The sequence below is a fragment of the Alexandromys fortis genome, unplaced genomic scaffold (assembly GCF_014885135.2).
Source record: "Alexandromys fortis isolate MF-2015 unplaced genomic scaffold, M_Fortis_MF-2015_v1.1 scaffold_262, whole genome shotgun sequence".
Lineage (NCBI taxonomy): Eukaryota > Metazoa > Chordata > Mammalia > Rodentia > Cricetidae > Alexandromys > Alexandromys fortis.
The window spans coordinates 1,640,036-1,657,520 of record NW_026068147.1 but is presented as its reverse complement, the minus strand read 5'-3'; the positions used below and the strand labels follow the sequence as shown (position 1 = coordinate 1,657,520).

The 17,485-nt window shown below is 41.8% G+C and overlaps 1 protein-coding gene across 1 annotated transcript; it reads left to right on the top strand.

The window, feature by feature from the left end:
- Positions 1 to 6,270: 6,270 nt before the first annotated feature.
- Positions 6,271 to 16,878, top strand: LOC126491458 (pregnancy-specific glycoprotein 22-like). The gene is made up of 6 exons (XM_050127143.1): positions 6,271 to 6,499; positions 7,773 to 8,132; positions 10,927 to 11,286; positions 12,471 to 12,821; positions 13,799 to 14,073; positions 16,419 to 16,878. Exons 1-5 carry the CDS (start codon positions 6,439 to 6,441, stop codon positions 14,068 to 14,070), a joined length of 1,404 nt encoding a protein of 467 aa, XP_049983100.1. The 5' UTR covers positions 6,271 to 6,438; the 3' UTR covers positions 14,071 to 14,073; positions 16,419 to 16,878.
- Positions 16,879 to 17,485: the final 607 nt, after the last annotated feature.

Below are 17,485 nucleotides of genomic sequence, written 5' to 3'. Positions count from 1 at the left end.
TTACAGCATATTGGGATCTATGAGCCATTTGGAGTCAGCTTTGGTGCAGAGTGGTAGATACTGGTCTACATTCATTCTTCTACATGTTAGCATTTGGTTTTCCTAGCAGCGCTTGTTAATGATGCTGTCTCTTGTGCCGAGCATATTTTTAGCATCTCTGTCAAATATCGGATAAATATAATCGTGTGCAATAATGTTGGGTGTCTTCTATTTTGTTCCTTTAGTCTGTATGTCTCTTTTTGTGTCAGCACCATGCTGTTTTCATTATGACTTGTGCTTTTAGAAAAATTTCAAGCTTTCAATTTTACCAGTAAAGACTCAGGAGCCAGATGCTGCAGCGAAAACGTGCTAGCTCAAAGAGGCAGAGAAAGTACATTGCTATCATTTCTCCAATGTCTAATGTTGAAGACCAGACTCAATGAAATTCATACAGTCCAGGGTAGGAGCATGAGAATTAGAATTATTAATCAAATGGAAAAGAGATATGAGAGAAATAAAAGAAACAGAAGAGTATCGGGAGGGAAATTCAGTGAGTACTAAATTCATCTGCGTGTATTTTTAACATGCTTATATACTTCACTCCAAAAGGGGAAAGGGGATGCAACAGACTTCATTAACACTATGTAAGGAACAGACTTGAATTCTCTGACCTTTGGTCCAGGTGGAGCAGATCCACCTCTATACTTAAAATACTAATTAACCACACCCTAATCTCTTGTTTGTAGCCACATCTGTTGTCAACAACTTTGAAAGAGTGAAAATATGCCCAAACTCTCTGACCTCTTGTCAAGGTGGAATAGGCTCACATCTTTGGGCCCTCACACTCCTCAAGCTAAAATGTTCCTCTCTCATACATCCTGTGCATCTCTCTATCCATTCTTCTTACTCTCCTGTACTCTATTGCTTTTTCTTAACCATCCTATACTCACTCCCTGTGAACTGCTTGCTTGCTCTGCCTTTTGACTTATGGTTGACTTTATTTAATCCTGTTTACAATATTCACAGAGAAAACTCTTGGAGGAAAAGTCTGTGCTGGGCCTGAGGGACACCACAACTAGAAACAGGTTTGTCCAGTTAATATTGCAACCTCAGATTTCACAGTGTTATTACATATCCTGCAATATTTCCTCTTTTCACCTAAATTAAAAGAAAAGCATTTAATTCTAACACAATAAAACTACAATAATGAAGGTATCTCTACCAAGCTTTCCACAATGTATTGCTTGTGTGTATTTGGTATTCCTATGATTAAGTATTTTGGGGTTGAAAGTTCTGTAAAATGTTCAAATCAGTATAAATGGATGGAGTACCATTTCCTGGTACCCAGACCTGAATAATCACAAGGAAGCTATATTAATTACAACACTGTTTAGAAAACAGATTACATGTATTCCTGCCTAGCTCTTATATTTTAGTTAACTCATTTCTATTAATCTGTGCATTGCCAATTCTTAGAGATTTAGAAAACAAATTCAAACTGTTGTGACCATTTGAATTTACTTAAAACATTTAAATCCATTGTTTTTAACACCAAACAATAAAAATATTCTTTTTACTTAAGAAGAAAACTCAAAATCTGATGTCCAAGATGGCTTGGGTCACGAGGAATACAGTCTACTACTCTAATATGCAGTTAAAACATGGAGTTGAAGAAACCCATTTTTCATTTCATGCCAGAAAGGCAAGTGTGCCTTTGGCAGATTATCACTTATTTCAAGTTATTAGTTTGATTTTTTCATGCCTGATCATATGAAAGGTATGTTTCATCATTATAATGTGCTTTTGACTGAATGACCAAACTGTCTTGCGTTTCCTTATTCAGGATGCCTCCCAGGTTCAAATCTGATCTTTATCAATCTTGATGGTCTCTGCAGAGTTTTCTTTTCCTGTAGAAACAAAGGCAAAACCTTTGTACAGTTTAAAACATATCCTGGTTTCCAATCTGAAGCCAACACATCTATAAAATATCCAGGCTGATTCAACTCAATAAGATTTTTTTCTACTATCCAATGTCCCTCCTCAGCCATTCCTTTCTCATTAGCATTTAAAACTTAAAGGTAATAAAACACTGTTTAATCTATCTCTGAGGGTCTTTGTTACCCTTTTCTGTTTAGTACGCGTTTCTTTTAAAGTGTGGTTAGATCCTTCTAAAACTGCTTGTACTGTATGATTGTGCCATATACCTGTAAGATGCTTTATGTCATAATATGCAAAAAAACTTTTTTTATTTAACTAGAGACATAGGCCGGAGCATTTCAGTCTTCATGTGTACAGGTATTCCCATAATGGCCATGAATCCTGAAAAGTGTGTAATTACAGAATAAACCATCACAGAACTTAAAGCAATTGCCCATAGAAATCCTGAATATATATATGAAACATAACCACTTACCAAATTTTATTTCTTTGAATGCCCTTTGACTTACTTCCTCTATGTGGTGTAGATTGATCCTATAAAAACAAGAAGGTCATTTCCTTATAATTTCCTTGGCTTGTTGCCAAGTGATAGAAAAATCTTTTTTCAAACCATTTATGTTAACATGGAGTTTCTTATTAAATTCTGAGGCATCTAGCATATTCCCTATTAATAGTTGAACAATTTCATCATTATCTTGTGCTAGAGGGCCTGATAAACCCATATGGGTTCTGATACGTATTATTCTATTTTTGATTACTTGTCATAGATGAATAAATATTAAAGTTATTCTGAATCATTCATAACCAGTCCAATGGTTCCAATAGGTAATCATAATCAGATGAACAATTTAAATAGACCCATTGCTCCCAAGAAAATAGAAGCAGTGATTAAAAGTCTCCCAAACAAGAAGCTCAGGGTCAGATGATTTTAGCACAGAATTCTACCAGGCTCTCAAAGAAGAGTTAATACCAATACTCCTCAAATTATTCCACAAAATATAAACAGAAAAAAACATTTCCAAATTATTTTTATGAGGCCAGAGTCACTTTAATACCCAAATCACTCAGAGCCTCAACAAAGAAAGAGGATTACAGATCAGTTTCCTTCTGGAAGTTAGATGCAACAATTCTCATTAAGAAGTCACAAAGAGAATCCAAGTACATATCAGAAAGATGATCCACCATGATGTTGTGGTTTCATCCCAGAGAAGATGGGTTGGCTCATCCTATGAAAATCTGTCAGTGTAACCCACCATATAAACAAACTGAAAGAAAAAGAATCCACTGGATCATCTCATTTGATGCTGAAAAAAAAAAACCTTTGAAAAAAATCCAACACTCCTTCATGATAAATGTCTTTTAGAGATCAGAGATACAAGGGACGTATCTAAACATAATAAAGGCACTCTACAGCAAACCAATAGCCAACATCACACTAAGTGGGGAAAACCTAAAGCAATTTCACTAAAATAAAAAAAAACAAGGCTATCCACTCTCACCAAATTTTTCAAGAGAGTTTTTGCAAGTTTTAGCTAGAGCAACAAGACAATTGGAGGAGATCAATGGGATATAAATTGGAAAGGAAGAATTCAAAGTGTCACTGTTGGCAGATGATAAGATTATATACATAACCAAGCCCAGATATTCTACTAGGGAACCCTGAGAGATGATAAAAAAAAAACCTACAGTAATGTGACTGGTTAAAAGTAACTCAAAAATAAGTAGTCCTCCAATATACAAATGATAAACTGGCTGAGAAAAAAAAATCAGAGCTAAAACACCCTTCACAGTATCCACAAATAATAGAAATGATCTTATTGTATGTCTAACCAAGTACAGTGGCTTGAAAGGAAATGTCCCCTAAAGGGAGTGGCAATAGGAGGAAGTGTGGCTTTGTGGAAGTAGGTGTGACCTTTTTGGAGGAAGTGTGTCACTGTGGGGACAGGCTTTGAAATATTTTTGGGTCAAGATTTGCTTCTGTGATAGCCAAGTCATTTCCTGTTGCCTAGAAGATGCAGGACTCTCAGATACTTCTCAAGTACCATATATGTCTGCATATTGACATGCTCTACTCCAAGAAGACAATGTAACAAACTTCTGAAACTGTAAGTGAGTCACACCAATTAAATATGTTCCTTTATAAGAGTAGATGTTGTCATGGTTTCTCTTCACAGCAATAGAGACCCTAACTTAAGACACAAAGCAAGTGAAAGACCTTTATGACAAGAACTTCAAGTCTTTGAAGAATGAAATTGGAGAAGATATCATAAGATGGAAATATTTCCCATTAGGATTAACATAGTGAAATAGTTATCTTACAAAAAACAATCTACAGATTCAATGTAATTCCCATCAAAATTCTAACACCTTTCTTTACAGAACTTCAAAGAACAATACTCAACTTCTTATGGAAAAACAAAACATGTAAGATAGCTAAAACAATTCTGTGCAATAATGGAATTTCTGGTTGCATCATCATCCCTAATTTCAAGCTCTGTTATAGAACTATAGCAATAAAAACTATATTTTATTGTATAATAACAGACAGGTGTCTCAGTGGAGAGAGGGGAAAATGCTGTCATGATGCAAAAATAAATAAACAAAACAGTAACAACAGAAAAGATTCTCAACCAAATCAGGGTGTACATTTCTTTGAATGATTGTCTTAATTGGCGTAGGAGGGGCCAGTCCATTGTGGGCAGCATGATTTCCATGCAGATGGTGTTTGGTTGTATAAGAAAGCTAGCTAAGTATGGGTCAGAGTGTGAGTCTGCGAATGAGTCAGCAAGCAGCATGTTTTCTGCCTTGAATTCCTTCAGTGCTACAATATAGCACAGTACCAGAAAGGTAATGGACTCTAGTCTCCCTCCTAAACCACTCCTTTTCAGGGTGTTTTTTATCACAACAAGAGAAAGAAGCATAGAGCACATTATAGGGGAGGCACATCTATTTGACTCCATTTGATTTTATAGCCCTGAGTACTCTCTGGGCAAAGAGAAGGTGGGATCGAGACATCGGTGACTGGTCTGAAAGTGCATGTACAGTCTATTATATTAGTGTCTCTTGTTTTGTTTTGTTTTTTGTTTTTTTCCAGACAGGATTCTTCTGTGTAGCCCCAGATATCCTGGAACTTGCTCCACAGACCAGGCTAGTCTGCATCTAAGAGATCCACTTGCCTTTGCCTCATGAGTGCTTGGATTAATGGCATTCAGCCCCATGCCCTGTTGTGTTTTCTCCTTTTACTCTCAAGAGAAATGTCCTAGGACTTTCCTTCAAAATGTCCTGGGCACAAGGCTCCTCCTGAGAATGCCTGTCCTCTGGATTCACACTACTTCCAGATTTAGTCCAGGGCATTCCAGGACAAATCTGGAACCCTGTTTAGACCCATCCTACAGTAGAAGGAATTAGGAGTCCTGAAGAGGACAGTGATCAGGAAGACCATCCTTGAATGCCACCGGTGCCAAGCATATCAGGGAATCTCTCATTTGGCTTCTTGACCATGCTTCCTGTTAGCATTGAACATGAGACTTCCATTCTTCCAGTGATCACCAGCATCTGCTCAATGCTATGAAAATTGTTTCCCCGAGCCATGACCTAGGAGACTGTTTTCCATCTCTGTCCCTACTCACCTTAAGCTCCTTCTCTAAAATGTACTCTAACCTACTGGCTCCTTCCTTTGTCTGAGAACACCTTTTTGCATGGGAACCATGAAGGTCTCCTCCCTCCTGTCATTTCTCAAAAGAAAATATCATCCCCACCGGTAACAAAGGGTAAAGGTGACCAGAAGGTCAGAAAGGACATGTGAGTAGCCAAAGCATAATGCGAGAATGTTGCCTTGGAAGCCTCCTTAGGAAGAAGGAGCCCACAGTCCTTTCAATTTCAAGGACACACAGGTCACCTCTTTCCCAAGACTGAGCACATGAAACTTCTCAAACATCTTCTCCTTGGCCTCTTTCCTGGAGAATTAATTTGACTGGTGGCATTAGTTTTAAAGCACTGATCTTCATCCCTAGTCATCACTCAGCTGGTCTTTTTCCAACCCTCAGGGACATTTCTGTCCCTTTCCTGCAGGGATTAAGAAAAAACAAACAAAACAAAACAAAAAAACAAAATGGAGGGTAGACTGAGTGGTCAGCTGGGTCTGTGTGTCACAAAGACACATAAGCATGGTGGATGCTCCTTGCTTTGTGCTGACAGACCCCAGGCAAGATCAGAGCAGATGTCAGCCCCAGGATGAGCCATTGTTCCTGAGGCCATGGGGATGCTTATCAGCCTTGCTGCAGAAATTATGCTGGTTGAGAAACATAAAGGGAAGTTGAGAAGGATGCAGGGCATCATTGAGATTGGAAGGGATTGAACAGTGCCTTGGACTCAAATCCCACCACTCACAGCCCATTGGATTCTGAGAAGTGCTTCTGTCTGAGAAGAATCTCATCCCAGAAGGAGGAAGAAGAGCAGAGCCTGAGTTCTGTGTTGGAGCTGAGGCTCTTCTCAGAAAGAGGACAGCAAGTGAGAAGATTGATGGAGTCCTCTGTGCTTCTTTGCAAGGGGTGTACCCCCTGGCAGAGGCTTCTGCTCACAGGTAAGGGTACCCACTCCCTGATTGTATGGGGAGGGGGACTCAGAGGCAGGCTGGAGTTTCCTAAAAAGGAGGACAGGATCTTGGGAGGAGACTCAAGGTTTCTGTTTGCAGCTTTGGTGCATAAGGTACAGTAAGGGACAGAGGCTCAGCATCCAGAAGCTCTCAGAGGAGAGTAAGTGATGATGGTAAGAGAAAAGCCTCAAGCACTCCATATTCACAGTGAATTTCATTGGCTTCAATGTTACCCACTCTGACAGCATGACCCTCCAAATAGAAATCAAACAGGGGAGGGTTAGAGAGATGTTTCAGTGTGGGAGGATGCGATATAACCTGAAATCGGTCCTCAGCTCCCACACAGTAGATGGAGAGAACAGACTCCTGCAGGCTCTACTCTGCCCTCCACGTAGGTGCTGTGGCATGTACCCACACATGCACACCTTGGCACATGTGCCCACACAAATTTGTGGCATACATATTCTTATGTACACAAGGAGTCACCAGCCTTCACAAATACACACACAAATTAGCATAAAATATCTAAAAGTATTTTTTCACACTTAAACCTAATTATTGTCCTAAGTTCCAAAACTAGGAACTATGAAGAAAAATCGCAGAAGGCACATTCTTCTTTCCTTCCTTCCTTTTTTTCTTTTGCCTACTGTGTCTGAATCTTTTCCAGGAACTGAACTTTCCAAAAAAGATCAGACTAATCCTACCCTTAAAAGTTCCTGGTTCTGCTGCTTGATGGTGGCTCAGGCCTTTAATCTCAGCACTAGGGAGGCAGAGGCAGGTGATCAGGCCAGCCTGGTCTACAGAGCAGGTTCTAGGACAGTCAATGCTTCAAGGAGAACCCTGTCTCAAAAAACAAAACCAAAATTAAAACCTAAAGACAAACAAACAAAAAGCCCTGGTTCCAGTGGACTTGATGTCAGTAAACCCTAAAGATGAATTCATAGTTTGAAGAGAATCACAAAGGGAACAGAGAAAAAATCAGAAAGTGAGGACTCTCCAGAGGAGGAGTTCAGAGAGGCAGTGATCCTTACATATATACTCTATGTGAAGATGGATAAGGGACACCGAGTCAGGGAACCAGACAGACACCTGAGCACAGAAATCCTAAGGAGTAATGACACACTCAGACACTCTGAGTGAATGGAAGCCATGGTGCTCATGCCAGCGAAGGAGGGTGGGCACAACTTATGCACACAGCAATGTTGAGTGGTGACCACACCCATTTAATATTGGTGTTTTTTTTTTCTCAATTCTCTTCTAGCCTTCCTTTTAACCTTCTGGCTCCTCTCCACCACTGCCCATGAGACCACTGTGTCAGTGCCACCCATAGTGTCTGAAGGAGATGACGTCCTGTTCCTTGTCCACAATCTGCCAGGGGAAATCGAATCCTTAGCCTGGTTCAAAGGGCTAGGAGATGAGGCAGAAGAAATTGCAACATATGCACTGCACAGAGGTTTAAGCAGGCCAGGTCCTGCGCACAGCAGTAGAGAGACAATATATCACAACGGATCCATGCTGTTTGAGAAGGTCAACCTGAAGGACACAGAATTCTATACCCTACGAACCTATAATAGAAGTGGAAAAATCATATCAACAGCAAACGTGTACCTCAATGTGTATGGTAAGTGTTCATTGTGAATCTGTGAGGTGGGTGAGGTTTGTTTCACTGGACACACACAGGAGAGTAGTATGTGCCTAACTTCCCTGTGCGTTGTGCCACCGTTTAGTGCAGGACACACAAGGTGTAGATTAATGGCAATAGATCAGAATCCTTCTTTTGACTTCACCTTGCACACAGGTAGCTGTGTGGTGGGTAGTTCATCCAAGGAAATCAATCTCTGTCTAGACTCTAGGAGTTCTTACCACTAATGTTTCCTTGAGAAAGACTCCGAGGGAATCAACAGTGTGTATGGCTGAAGAAAAAATGGAATCCTCACAGAGATGTGAGCTCCAGAATGCCCTGCCTCAAGACCTGTGTCCCAGACTCCACTCCATGTGTCCATGAGAAAGAAGCAATTGATAAATGTTGGATTTTGACTTTCTGGTGGCAGGGAAGAGTGCTCCCTAGTAGTCAGAGTCTTGTGATGGTGTGGGATTAGACTGTGCACTGTCCCGAGAGCCTTAGTTGTACTAATGTGTTCCATCCCTTGGCCATCTTCTTTAGAGAGTCAGCAGGGGAGCATAGTTCAACAGGTGTCCAGGCCATTGACTACTGTCCTCTTGGGCACATGGTGTTTTACATGAAAGTCATGGTGCCCAATTAGAGGGACCAAGGACACGGGTTCTCCTGACAAGTGCTTGTTCCCGGAGTCCTATTTGAGGAATTCTCTCCTTCAGGCAAATGGCTATTGGATATGCTGGTCTGATAGCTTCCCAGAGGAGAACTGTAGTTCCCCTGGAGATCACCAGGGCACACAATGAACTGCCAGAAAGGTATTTATTTGCATGAACCAGGAACTATCCTTGTAGCCTGGTTCCACCCTCCCCCATTTTTTTTTTTTTTTTTGGCAGATCTAAAAATCATGGTCTCAGCATTCTCATAACAGCTGATAAATGTGTCTGCTACCCTTTCAGGAGATCATGTTCTGTTTCCCACTATTTATGTGTTCCCTTTGGGAAATACATGATATCCTAGAGGAATCAACTAAACAGTATTCCAAGGTATCTCAGAAAGGTTATGGAGCATGTGGGCAGACCTGTTACACAGCTCAGCAAGCAGGAAGTAGGATCATGGTCCTGAACATCTTGCACATGATAAAGAATCTCAAAGCCCTTTTCCGGGAAACAGGTCACTTCCTCTCACACACTCCAGATCTGAGACTCATGACACATCCTGAGCCTGTCGGAACCCAGTCTGACTGTGATTCTAGGGGGAGTATATTTATTCTTTTCCACACACATCACTCACCTGGTCCCTTTGGAGCCTCGAAGTCAGTTTTGTCACCTTCCTGGTGGGAGCAAATTCCATGTTTCCATAGCACTGAATACACAGGGCAGACTGGGCACCCAGCTGGGCTTCTTTGTTACACAGCTGTGGCTCATGTCACAGGGATGGTCACTACCCTTTATTCTCTGTATTCTAGATGACATAAACATAAGGAGGGGACGACAAATGAGCAGGAAGCAGTGCTGGAAGTGGTGGGGCAGAGCAGTGTTTTGAACACAGACCCACCCTCATTATACTCTGGGAGGTGCTCCTTCCTGGCGTTAGGGCTCAGCTCATATGTGGGAAGGGCAGCAGAGCTTGTGAGTTGTGCTGGAGCAGACACCTCAGAGGAATGAGAGATCAGCCTACGCAGACAATAGAGGCCCCTTTCCATACTCCTCAGCAAAGGGTGCACCACATCTCAGGGGCTTCTACTCACAGGTAAGGAGACAGTGTGTGAGGGGAGAGAACTGACATGCTGTCTGTAGTCTCCTGAGTGGCACAAAGACATGAGAGAGTGTTTGAAGGGGAGAAGATACAGAATGTGAGAGAGGCTCAAAACTTGGATTCTCTTCTTGAATACTAATCAGTAAGGGTTGGGGAGACATTGTTTTTGCCCTAAATTTGTAAGCATAACCACAGTATTCTGGAGATAGAACACAGCTTGATGGCCCAAATTAAAAAAAAAAAATCAAGCTGGTGTGGATCAGTGACATGGTCCAAAGATATAGGCATTTGATTCATTGTCTGGCATGTGGAGACCCATGGACTGAAGTCTTCTGACCTCCATGTAAGTACTGTGTCTGCACGCCCCCACAACACACACTAGACCAGCCCTTCCACTACTCACATACAACTATAATATGGAAACAAGAGCAAAAAATCAAAACAAATTGGATGATCTAATACTCTATCCATAAATCTAAGTTTCTTAAATAAGTCCATGGGTATAAAGGGTTCTCATACGTCATTTATTCCTTCAGTCTCCACATGTATCTGAGTTTCTTCTAGGCATCTTTTAAAAAATACAAGACAATTTGTGGTTCTTATTACATCCCAGTTTGAGTGGATTTGAAGTAAACAAAGCTAGAAGGAAAATTCAGGTGTTAGCTGCAACCTCAGCAGGAACAGAACAACAGCAAACTTTGAGAGTGAGTACACAGGGTCTGAAGGGGAAAAGGCTGGGCAGGCATCACCCCACCCAACACCCCAACAATTGGGCTAATTGGGTTCAATGTGAGCAGGGATCTGATCTAGTATAAGACACAGCCATGCTGACAACTGAGGACAGAGACCCACATAGTGGAAATGACAAGTGTGGGGACACTGAGAATTTAAAGGGCATGGGCAGATCTCTACCAAGTAGGACATGGAGAAACTCACCCAGAAACCTAGGCTGAGCAATGGACACAGCTGCTCAGGACACGGGATGTCATGTTAGGCAAATAGAAAAGACCCAACTTAGGTGGACTTCTCTTTTACCTTCTAGCTTTCCTTTGGAAGTGTGGGTGCCTTGCTCCCTCTGCCCAGACCACTGTTGAATCACTGCCATCCAGCGTTGCTGAAGGGGGAAATGCTCTTCTACTTGTACACAATCTCCCGGAGAATATTTTAGAGTTTCTCTGGTATAAAGGAGAGGTTGACTCCAAGAACCTTTTGGCTACGCAACCTGTACCAGCCAAGAAACCAACTGTGTGGGGGCCTGCGTACAGTGGCAGAGAGACATTGCACAGTGATGGATCCCTGCTGCTTCATGATGTCACTGAGAAAGACCATGGATTGTACACACTCCGAATTCTGAGAACAGATATGGGAATTGAAGAAGCACAAGTGCAACTCCATGTGGACAGTAAGTGATTCTCTGTGATTGTTCAGTGCTGGGTGGGGCTTAGACACACAGGACTGCTGTGACTGGCTTAGCCTCTCTTTCCTCTGCTCTGTGTCCCCAGGTGGAGGTTTGAGCACTTAGCGCGGGACGCATTGCTAGAGACAAATGGCCATAGAGCAGCTTCCATCTTCCATTTGCATCAAAGTATAACTTGATGGAAATTAACTCAGTCTAACGTGGCAGAGTCAGCCTAGTCTATTGGGGTTCTAGATCAGGGAGAACTGCATACTTTCATCTTTTCAAGGCTTGACTCAAAATGTGACTCAGGGGAACATTTTCACTGCAACACTCTTACATCCTCTTAAAGCTGTTAGGGGACATGGTTTTATAACATCCATGTTGGGTGTCATAAATGGAATCCAGGAACTGGTACAGAGACCATGGAGAAGTGCTTCCTATGGGCCAGCCCTTCATGCTTGCACAGCCTGCTCTCTTTTATTATTCAGGATTCCATTCCCGATACTTGAACTGACTGCATTGGTCTGAATCCTTTTGCATTCATCCCCAGTTTTAAAAAATGTGCTATAATTTTGCCCACAGGCCAACCAGGTGATCGCATTTTCAACCGAAGCCTTGTCTTACAAGATGATTGTAACTTGTGTCAAACTGACATAAAACCAGCCAGCCTATTACCTAAGCCTTTAAAAGAGCTGAGACTGACTTGAAGATCAGACTATTCCCAGCCCCCACACAACCCCAGACCTAAGAGTCACTTGACAGTTTAGCAAGAACGTCTATTAGGTGAAGTCAGGAGCTGAGTGTTGTCTCAAAGGAAACTGAAGAAAAAAAATCATAGACATTGCAAGTTCCAGACATGTTGAGTTCAGGGGAGGCATCATCTCAAACCTTACTGTGCACAAGTGTGTGCAGTATCTGCCTGAGGGTAGTGAAGTAGAAGCCAAGTAGACTCCCAAGAGGACAGATCTATGCAGAGGAATGACACTTTCAGGGGCACTGTTGGAAAGGAGGGGTTTTGAAAGGTGAGGAAAGGTCATGTTTTTGGCCTTCATTACGTGGGATAGACCCTCACACACCTGCAATGCTAGGCTGAGTGATGAATCTATCTACTCAGTCTGGTTGGAGGTCACCATCTTTTCACCAAGCACAATGATCCCTATGTGATTTTTTTCTCTTTTCCCTCCCAGGTTCCCATTCTCTGTTCTGTGACACTCTTACTTCTTCCCAACTCATGATCCAAGCAGAGCCTCGGTATGTTTCTGAAGGTGAAGACGTACTTCTCCAAGTTCATAATCTTCCAGAAGATGTGCAAGCCTTTTCCTGGCATAAATCAAAAGATGGGAGCCCAATTTTTAAACTCAACAGAGCCATGCCTTCCATCTCCTGGGACGTTGCACAGAGAACAAAAGGGATGGCGTTCCAAAATGGATCTCTGTTGCTCCAGGATATCACTGAAAAAGATGCAGGAATCTACACGCTAGAAGTTTTAAACAAAGATTTCAAAATCGAAAAAGCATACGTGAAATTTTATGTAAAGAGTAAGTGACTCTATGGTCTCTAAGTCCTGGGTGCGGTTCATACTATTTCATACACTAACCTGTCAGGATTTGGCTGTGCCTGCTCTTTTCCCACTGCATTGTGTGCACCCACTGGGGTTTGTGTTTCTACTGCAAGACACACATTGGGTAGACAAACTGTAGATCAGAACTACTCACCTGTCTTTACCTGCAGAGAGAAGAACCTGTGCTGGGAAAACTCAGCTCCGGGATGTCATCCTTAGTGCAGACATTTGGAGTTCTCACCATGCACATGTACCCAGAAGAGTGTGGGAGTCAGACAGTCCCTGGTTGATGAAGCCATGGGGTCTTTACAGAGATCACCAGGAATCTCTATCTCCAAAACATTGCCCCTGGCATGAATCAAGATCACATTGGGGAGATTTTTTAACTGTTTGTTTAGATTTTCGGTTAGAACTGGCAGGAACAAGGCTTTACTGACTGTTCAAGTCATGGGACTGACTGTCTCCTAGAGTATAGAATCAGCCGTGTACAGCCATGGCAGCTGGGTAAGATAGTTCACCTTTGCATCTCCTTCTTCTAACGCTGAGTGGACAGGGGTTTGGGCAATTAGCCTATTGCTCTGATGGGCTTATGAGAATTCACAGGAAGGTCAAGGCACTAAGGGAAGAAACAGAGGAGGAAGATAGTAACAGATGCTGTTGATGTGAGCAGCTGCCCCAATTCAAGGTCAAACCATTGCTCATAACTAAGCTTAACTCTTAGACACGGCGATGATCATTCACTATGTGTCCTAATACATGGAAACTGAGACATGGAAAACAGTGCCCGAATCAGAGTCACACAGTCACTAACTGGCAGATACAAAGCACGAGATATGTCTATAGTCACAGCTTCAAATTCTCCCTCCTGGAAGATTTATAAAGTATGAACTAAAGAGGGCCTGGTTGAACTCTCTGGATGACTGTCATTTGGTATTCTCTTCTGTTTCTTCACAGAGCCTGTGACAGAGCCCTTTGTGCAAATCACTGACACCACAGTCACAGGAGGTACATCTGTGACCTTCACCTGCGTTTCACCCAACACTGATGTCTCCATCCGTTGGATCTACAAGAAGAAGAATCTGCAGCTCACAGAGAGGATGACTCTTTCCCCAACAAAGTGTGGGCTCAGAATAGATCCTGTCAGGAGGGAGGATGCTGGAGAGTATCAGTGTGAGATCTCCAACCGCTTCGGTTTGAAGACCAGTCCTCCAGTCTCCTGGCCGTGACGAGTGAGTGACCTCTCCTCTCATCCCACAGTAGAATGCTGGCATTTCTTTATTAATGGGATATAAAATAGAGAATAGTTATGTGGTGAAAATGACTAGTTATTACTCAGGTACAGCCTGCTGGGAGACGCACCCCAATAATCTTGAGATACACATGTATATAAGGGAAGACCCGAATTTAAAGTGAGGCTGCCTTAAAAGGAAAATAGAGACATAAATATGGTAAACAAAATTTCAAATGTTGTAAGAGCTTAGGTTGTGGTTCAAATATATAGTGATCCCTCAGAATTCATAGCAACTGATTTCAGGAGCCCTCAAACTTTTGGAGGTTCTGAGTCTGCTGTGGAAATGGTATATTGTTTGTATTAAGAAAAAACGTACTCTCATATGTTCAGATACATTCTTTTTAACTAATCCACGTAGGTCCAATGTTGACGGCACAGCAGTCATCCATGTGAAGTGAGGAAGAGTGACAGGAGGAGGGTCTGCCCATGTCTCACTGTCGACAGAGCTGGTTTTTAAATAGCTTTGATCCACAGTTTGTTTGATGCACAGATTTAAATTTCTTCACATAAGGGCAGATCATACTGTTTTCATCATGATAGTGACATTCACACTGAGACCGATCTCATTAGTGCTTTTCCTGTCAATACATATTTCTCTCATTTTAAAATCTCTTCTCATATATTACATCTCAAGTACAGTTTCCCTCCCTCCACTCCTCCTTAAGACCTATTTCTCCTTTACCTCAGATCCATTCCTCTTCTCTTCCCCTTCAAAAACTGAACAAGATTTCCAGGGATAGCTTTAGAACATGGCACAGCATGTTATATTAGACTTGCCCCAATCTCTCAAATCAGAGCTGCGAGAGGCAACCCAGTAGGAAGATAAGGGTTCAAAGAGCAGGTAAAAATATTAGAGGTGCCCTCCCCCTTCCACTGTCAGGAGTTCCAGAAGAACATCTATCTACACTACAATAACTTATATGCTGAGCCCAAGCTCAAGCTCAAAGGTCTGTGATTATCCCTGTATTCTCTGCGACCATCTGTTAGCCATGCATTATTGTTTCTGTGTTCCATCTTTTCATGGTGTCCTTGACCCCTCTGGTTCCTAAAACCTATCCTAACACTCTACTCTGGGGTTCCTCTGGTGCCACCAAGTGGTTTGCTGTATGTATCTGCATCTGTTCTCATATGTTACTGAATGATGCCTCTCTGGCATCTTAGGCTGGACACTTGATCTAATAGTATAACAGAATATCATTAGTAATCATTTAATTGAAATGTCTTTCCAGTGATGTTTGGTTCTAATCTGTGTTTCTGGTCTGTCCAGCCTCTGGTTCCTGGCCATCCAGGCAGTGTCAGGTCTGGACTCCCTTTCATAACATGGGCTTTAATTTGGACCAGTCATATTTTGGCCAATATCACAAGTTCTCTTCCACCATAACCCAAGTAAATCTTATAGAAAGGACAGATTGTGGCTATTGAACATTTTGTGGCTGAATTGGAGTCAAGCTTAACTGCCTGAAGTCTTCTGTAGGCGTAGAAGATGGCTGTTTCAGGCTATCTATCCCTCACTTCTAAGAGTCTTTACTAGGGTCACTCTTGTAGTTTTCAGGGAGTTTCCACTGTAGTAGATTTCTACATTGCTCCCCAAATCCCCCACCATTCCAATTATTACTCCAAGTACTCTCTCCTTTCGTCCCACCTTCCCACATGCTTCCTCCTGTTACCATACACACATGCCCCCATCCATCCATAAAATCTTTTCTATTTCTTTTCCCAGGAAGAATATGGGTCCAACTTGAGTTTCCCTCACTACTTAGCTTTGTTGTGCATGTGACAAAACAGGACATTTGATTGTTTGTGCACAATATTAGCTTACAGTAGTAGAGCTCAGATGTGTGTGTTCGTTCACCAGTTCCAGAAACTTGTGTAGAATCTTTAGGATTTTCCAAAAATAAGTTCATGTCATATGCAGGTCTATTTTATAGCCAAATGATTGTCCAACTTTAATTTATTTGTGTTTCCTAACTGTTCTGGACATCTAAGAGGGTATTAATCCTGTCAACTGCCTGCTCATTATAGGTCAGTAAATATTGTATCATTTCTAAAAGTGTCACATTCTTTCTTAAGGATATGATATGAAGAAAAAAACTCGAGTCCCAATACCCAATAAATGGATGTATCACCATAACCATATAAGCTTTATTGAATACAATCCATAGTATTAGCAAAAATGTTACTAAAAGTCTCAATGTTAATGTAGTCTGCCATATTGATTTATTAATTACTTGTTATGAGATCCGGTAAATTGTTTTAGGTGTAACAATCTCTGTTGTCCAGCAGGTGTCGCGGCTGTAGAGTCTCGACTAGCAGTGATGCAACTGGTGGCGACACGGATGGCCCTGAGCTGCTTTAGTTTCCTGCCTTTAAATGCTGAGAAATATGCTTGGCTTCCCAAATTAAAAACAATTAAATCAATTCCATACACGGAACAAGAAGCTGCACAAGAGACACCATGGGGCAAGGAATACAGAAATGGGGGTGGGAGGCATGCATGTGTTTGGGAAATTTCCAAGTCAATGTACTCAGTTAGCACTACTGTGGTGGGACCATACAAAAAAACTACTTAGGTAAAAGCAAGCCAAGTGAGAAAGGTTGGAATACTTTCTGGGCTGTGGACCATTTAGGCCATTTAGGCTGTCCACCTATTAAGTGTGGAGTCCGAGTCAATGTGGGGCCAGATGAAGAAGGACACTTAAAAGAAATCCCACACTAGGTCATTCTCCAGCACCAAGCCTGCTTGCACATCACCATGGACTTAGCTGTGATGATAATGGCCTAAACCCCTAAAATGTAAACAAGCCCTGATTAAATGTTTTCTTTAATAAGAGTTGTCATAGCCTCGTATTTCTTCACAGCAATAAAGCCTTTACTAAGGAACAGGGTGAGGGATAGCCAGTCCCACCTGATCTATCTATAACACAACCCTCTTATTTGAGTATCGGGGAACATCTCAGAAGAGGATTGGAAGTACTGTAAGGGGCAGAAGACCTCCTGTGCACTGTGAGATTGTATCTTCTATATTTCACTGGGAAGTTACACCCCAAAAAATCCAACAATATGGCTGTATAAATAGACCTGCAAAATGACAACACCAATTGTCATGCACTGGGAAATCACAAGAGACTTCACTCATACATAAAGAGCTCCAGGTAATCAATGAGTTCTGAGAGAGTGAGTGTCAGTGATTTCCGGGGGTGAGACCCTGATAAAACATCTAATTCAACATGGACAACACTAATTGGATGCATCAAAGTGTATTTATATATTTATAAGTTTATACATAAGTATTTATGTGATAATAATAACAATTTAAAAAATCCTAAGAGGAGGTAGAGTCGGAGAGGGTG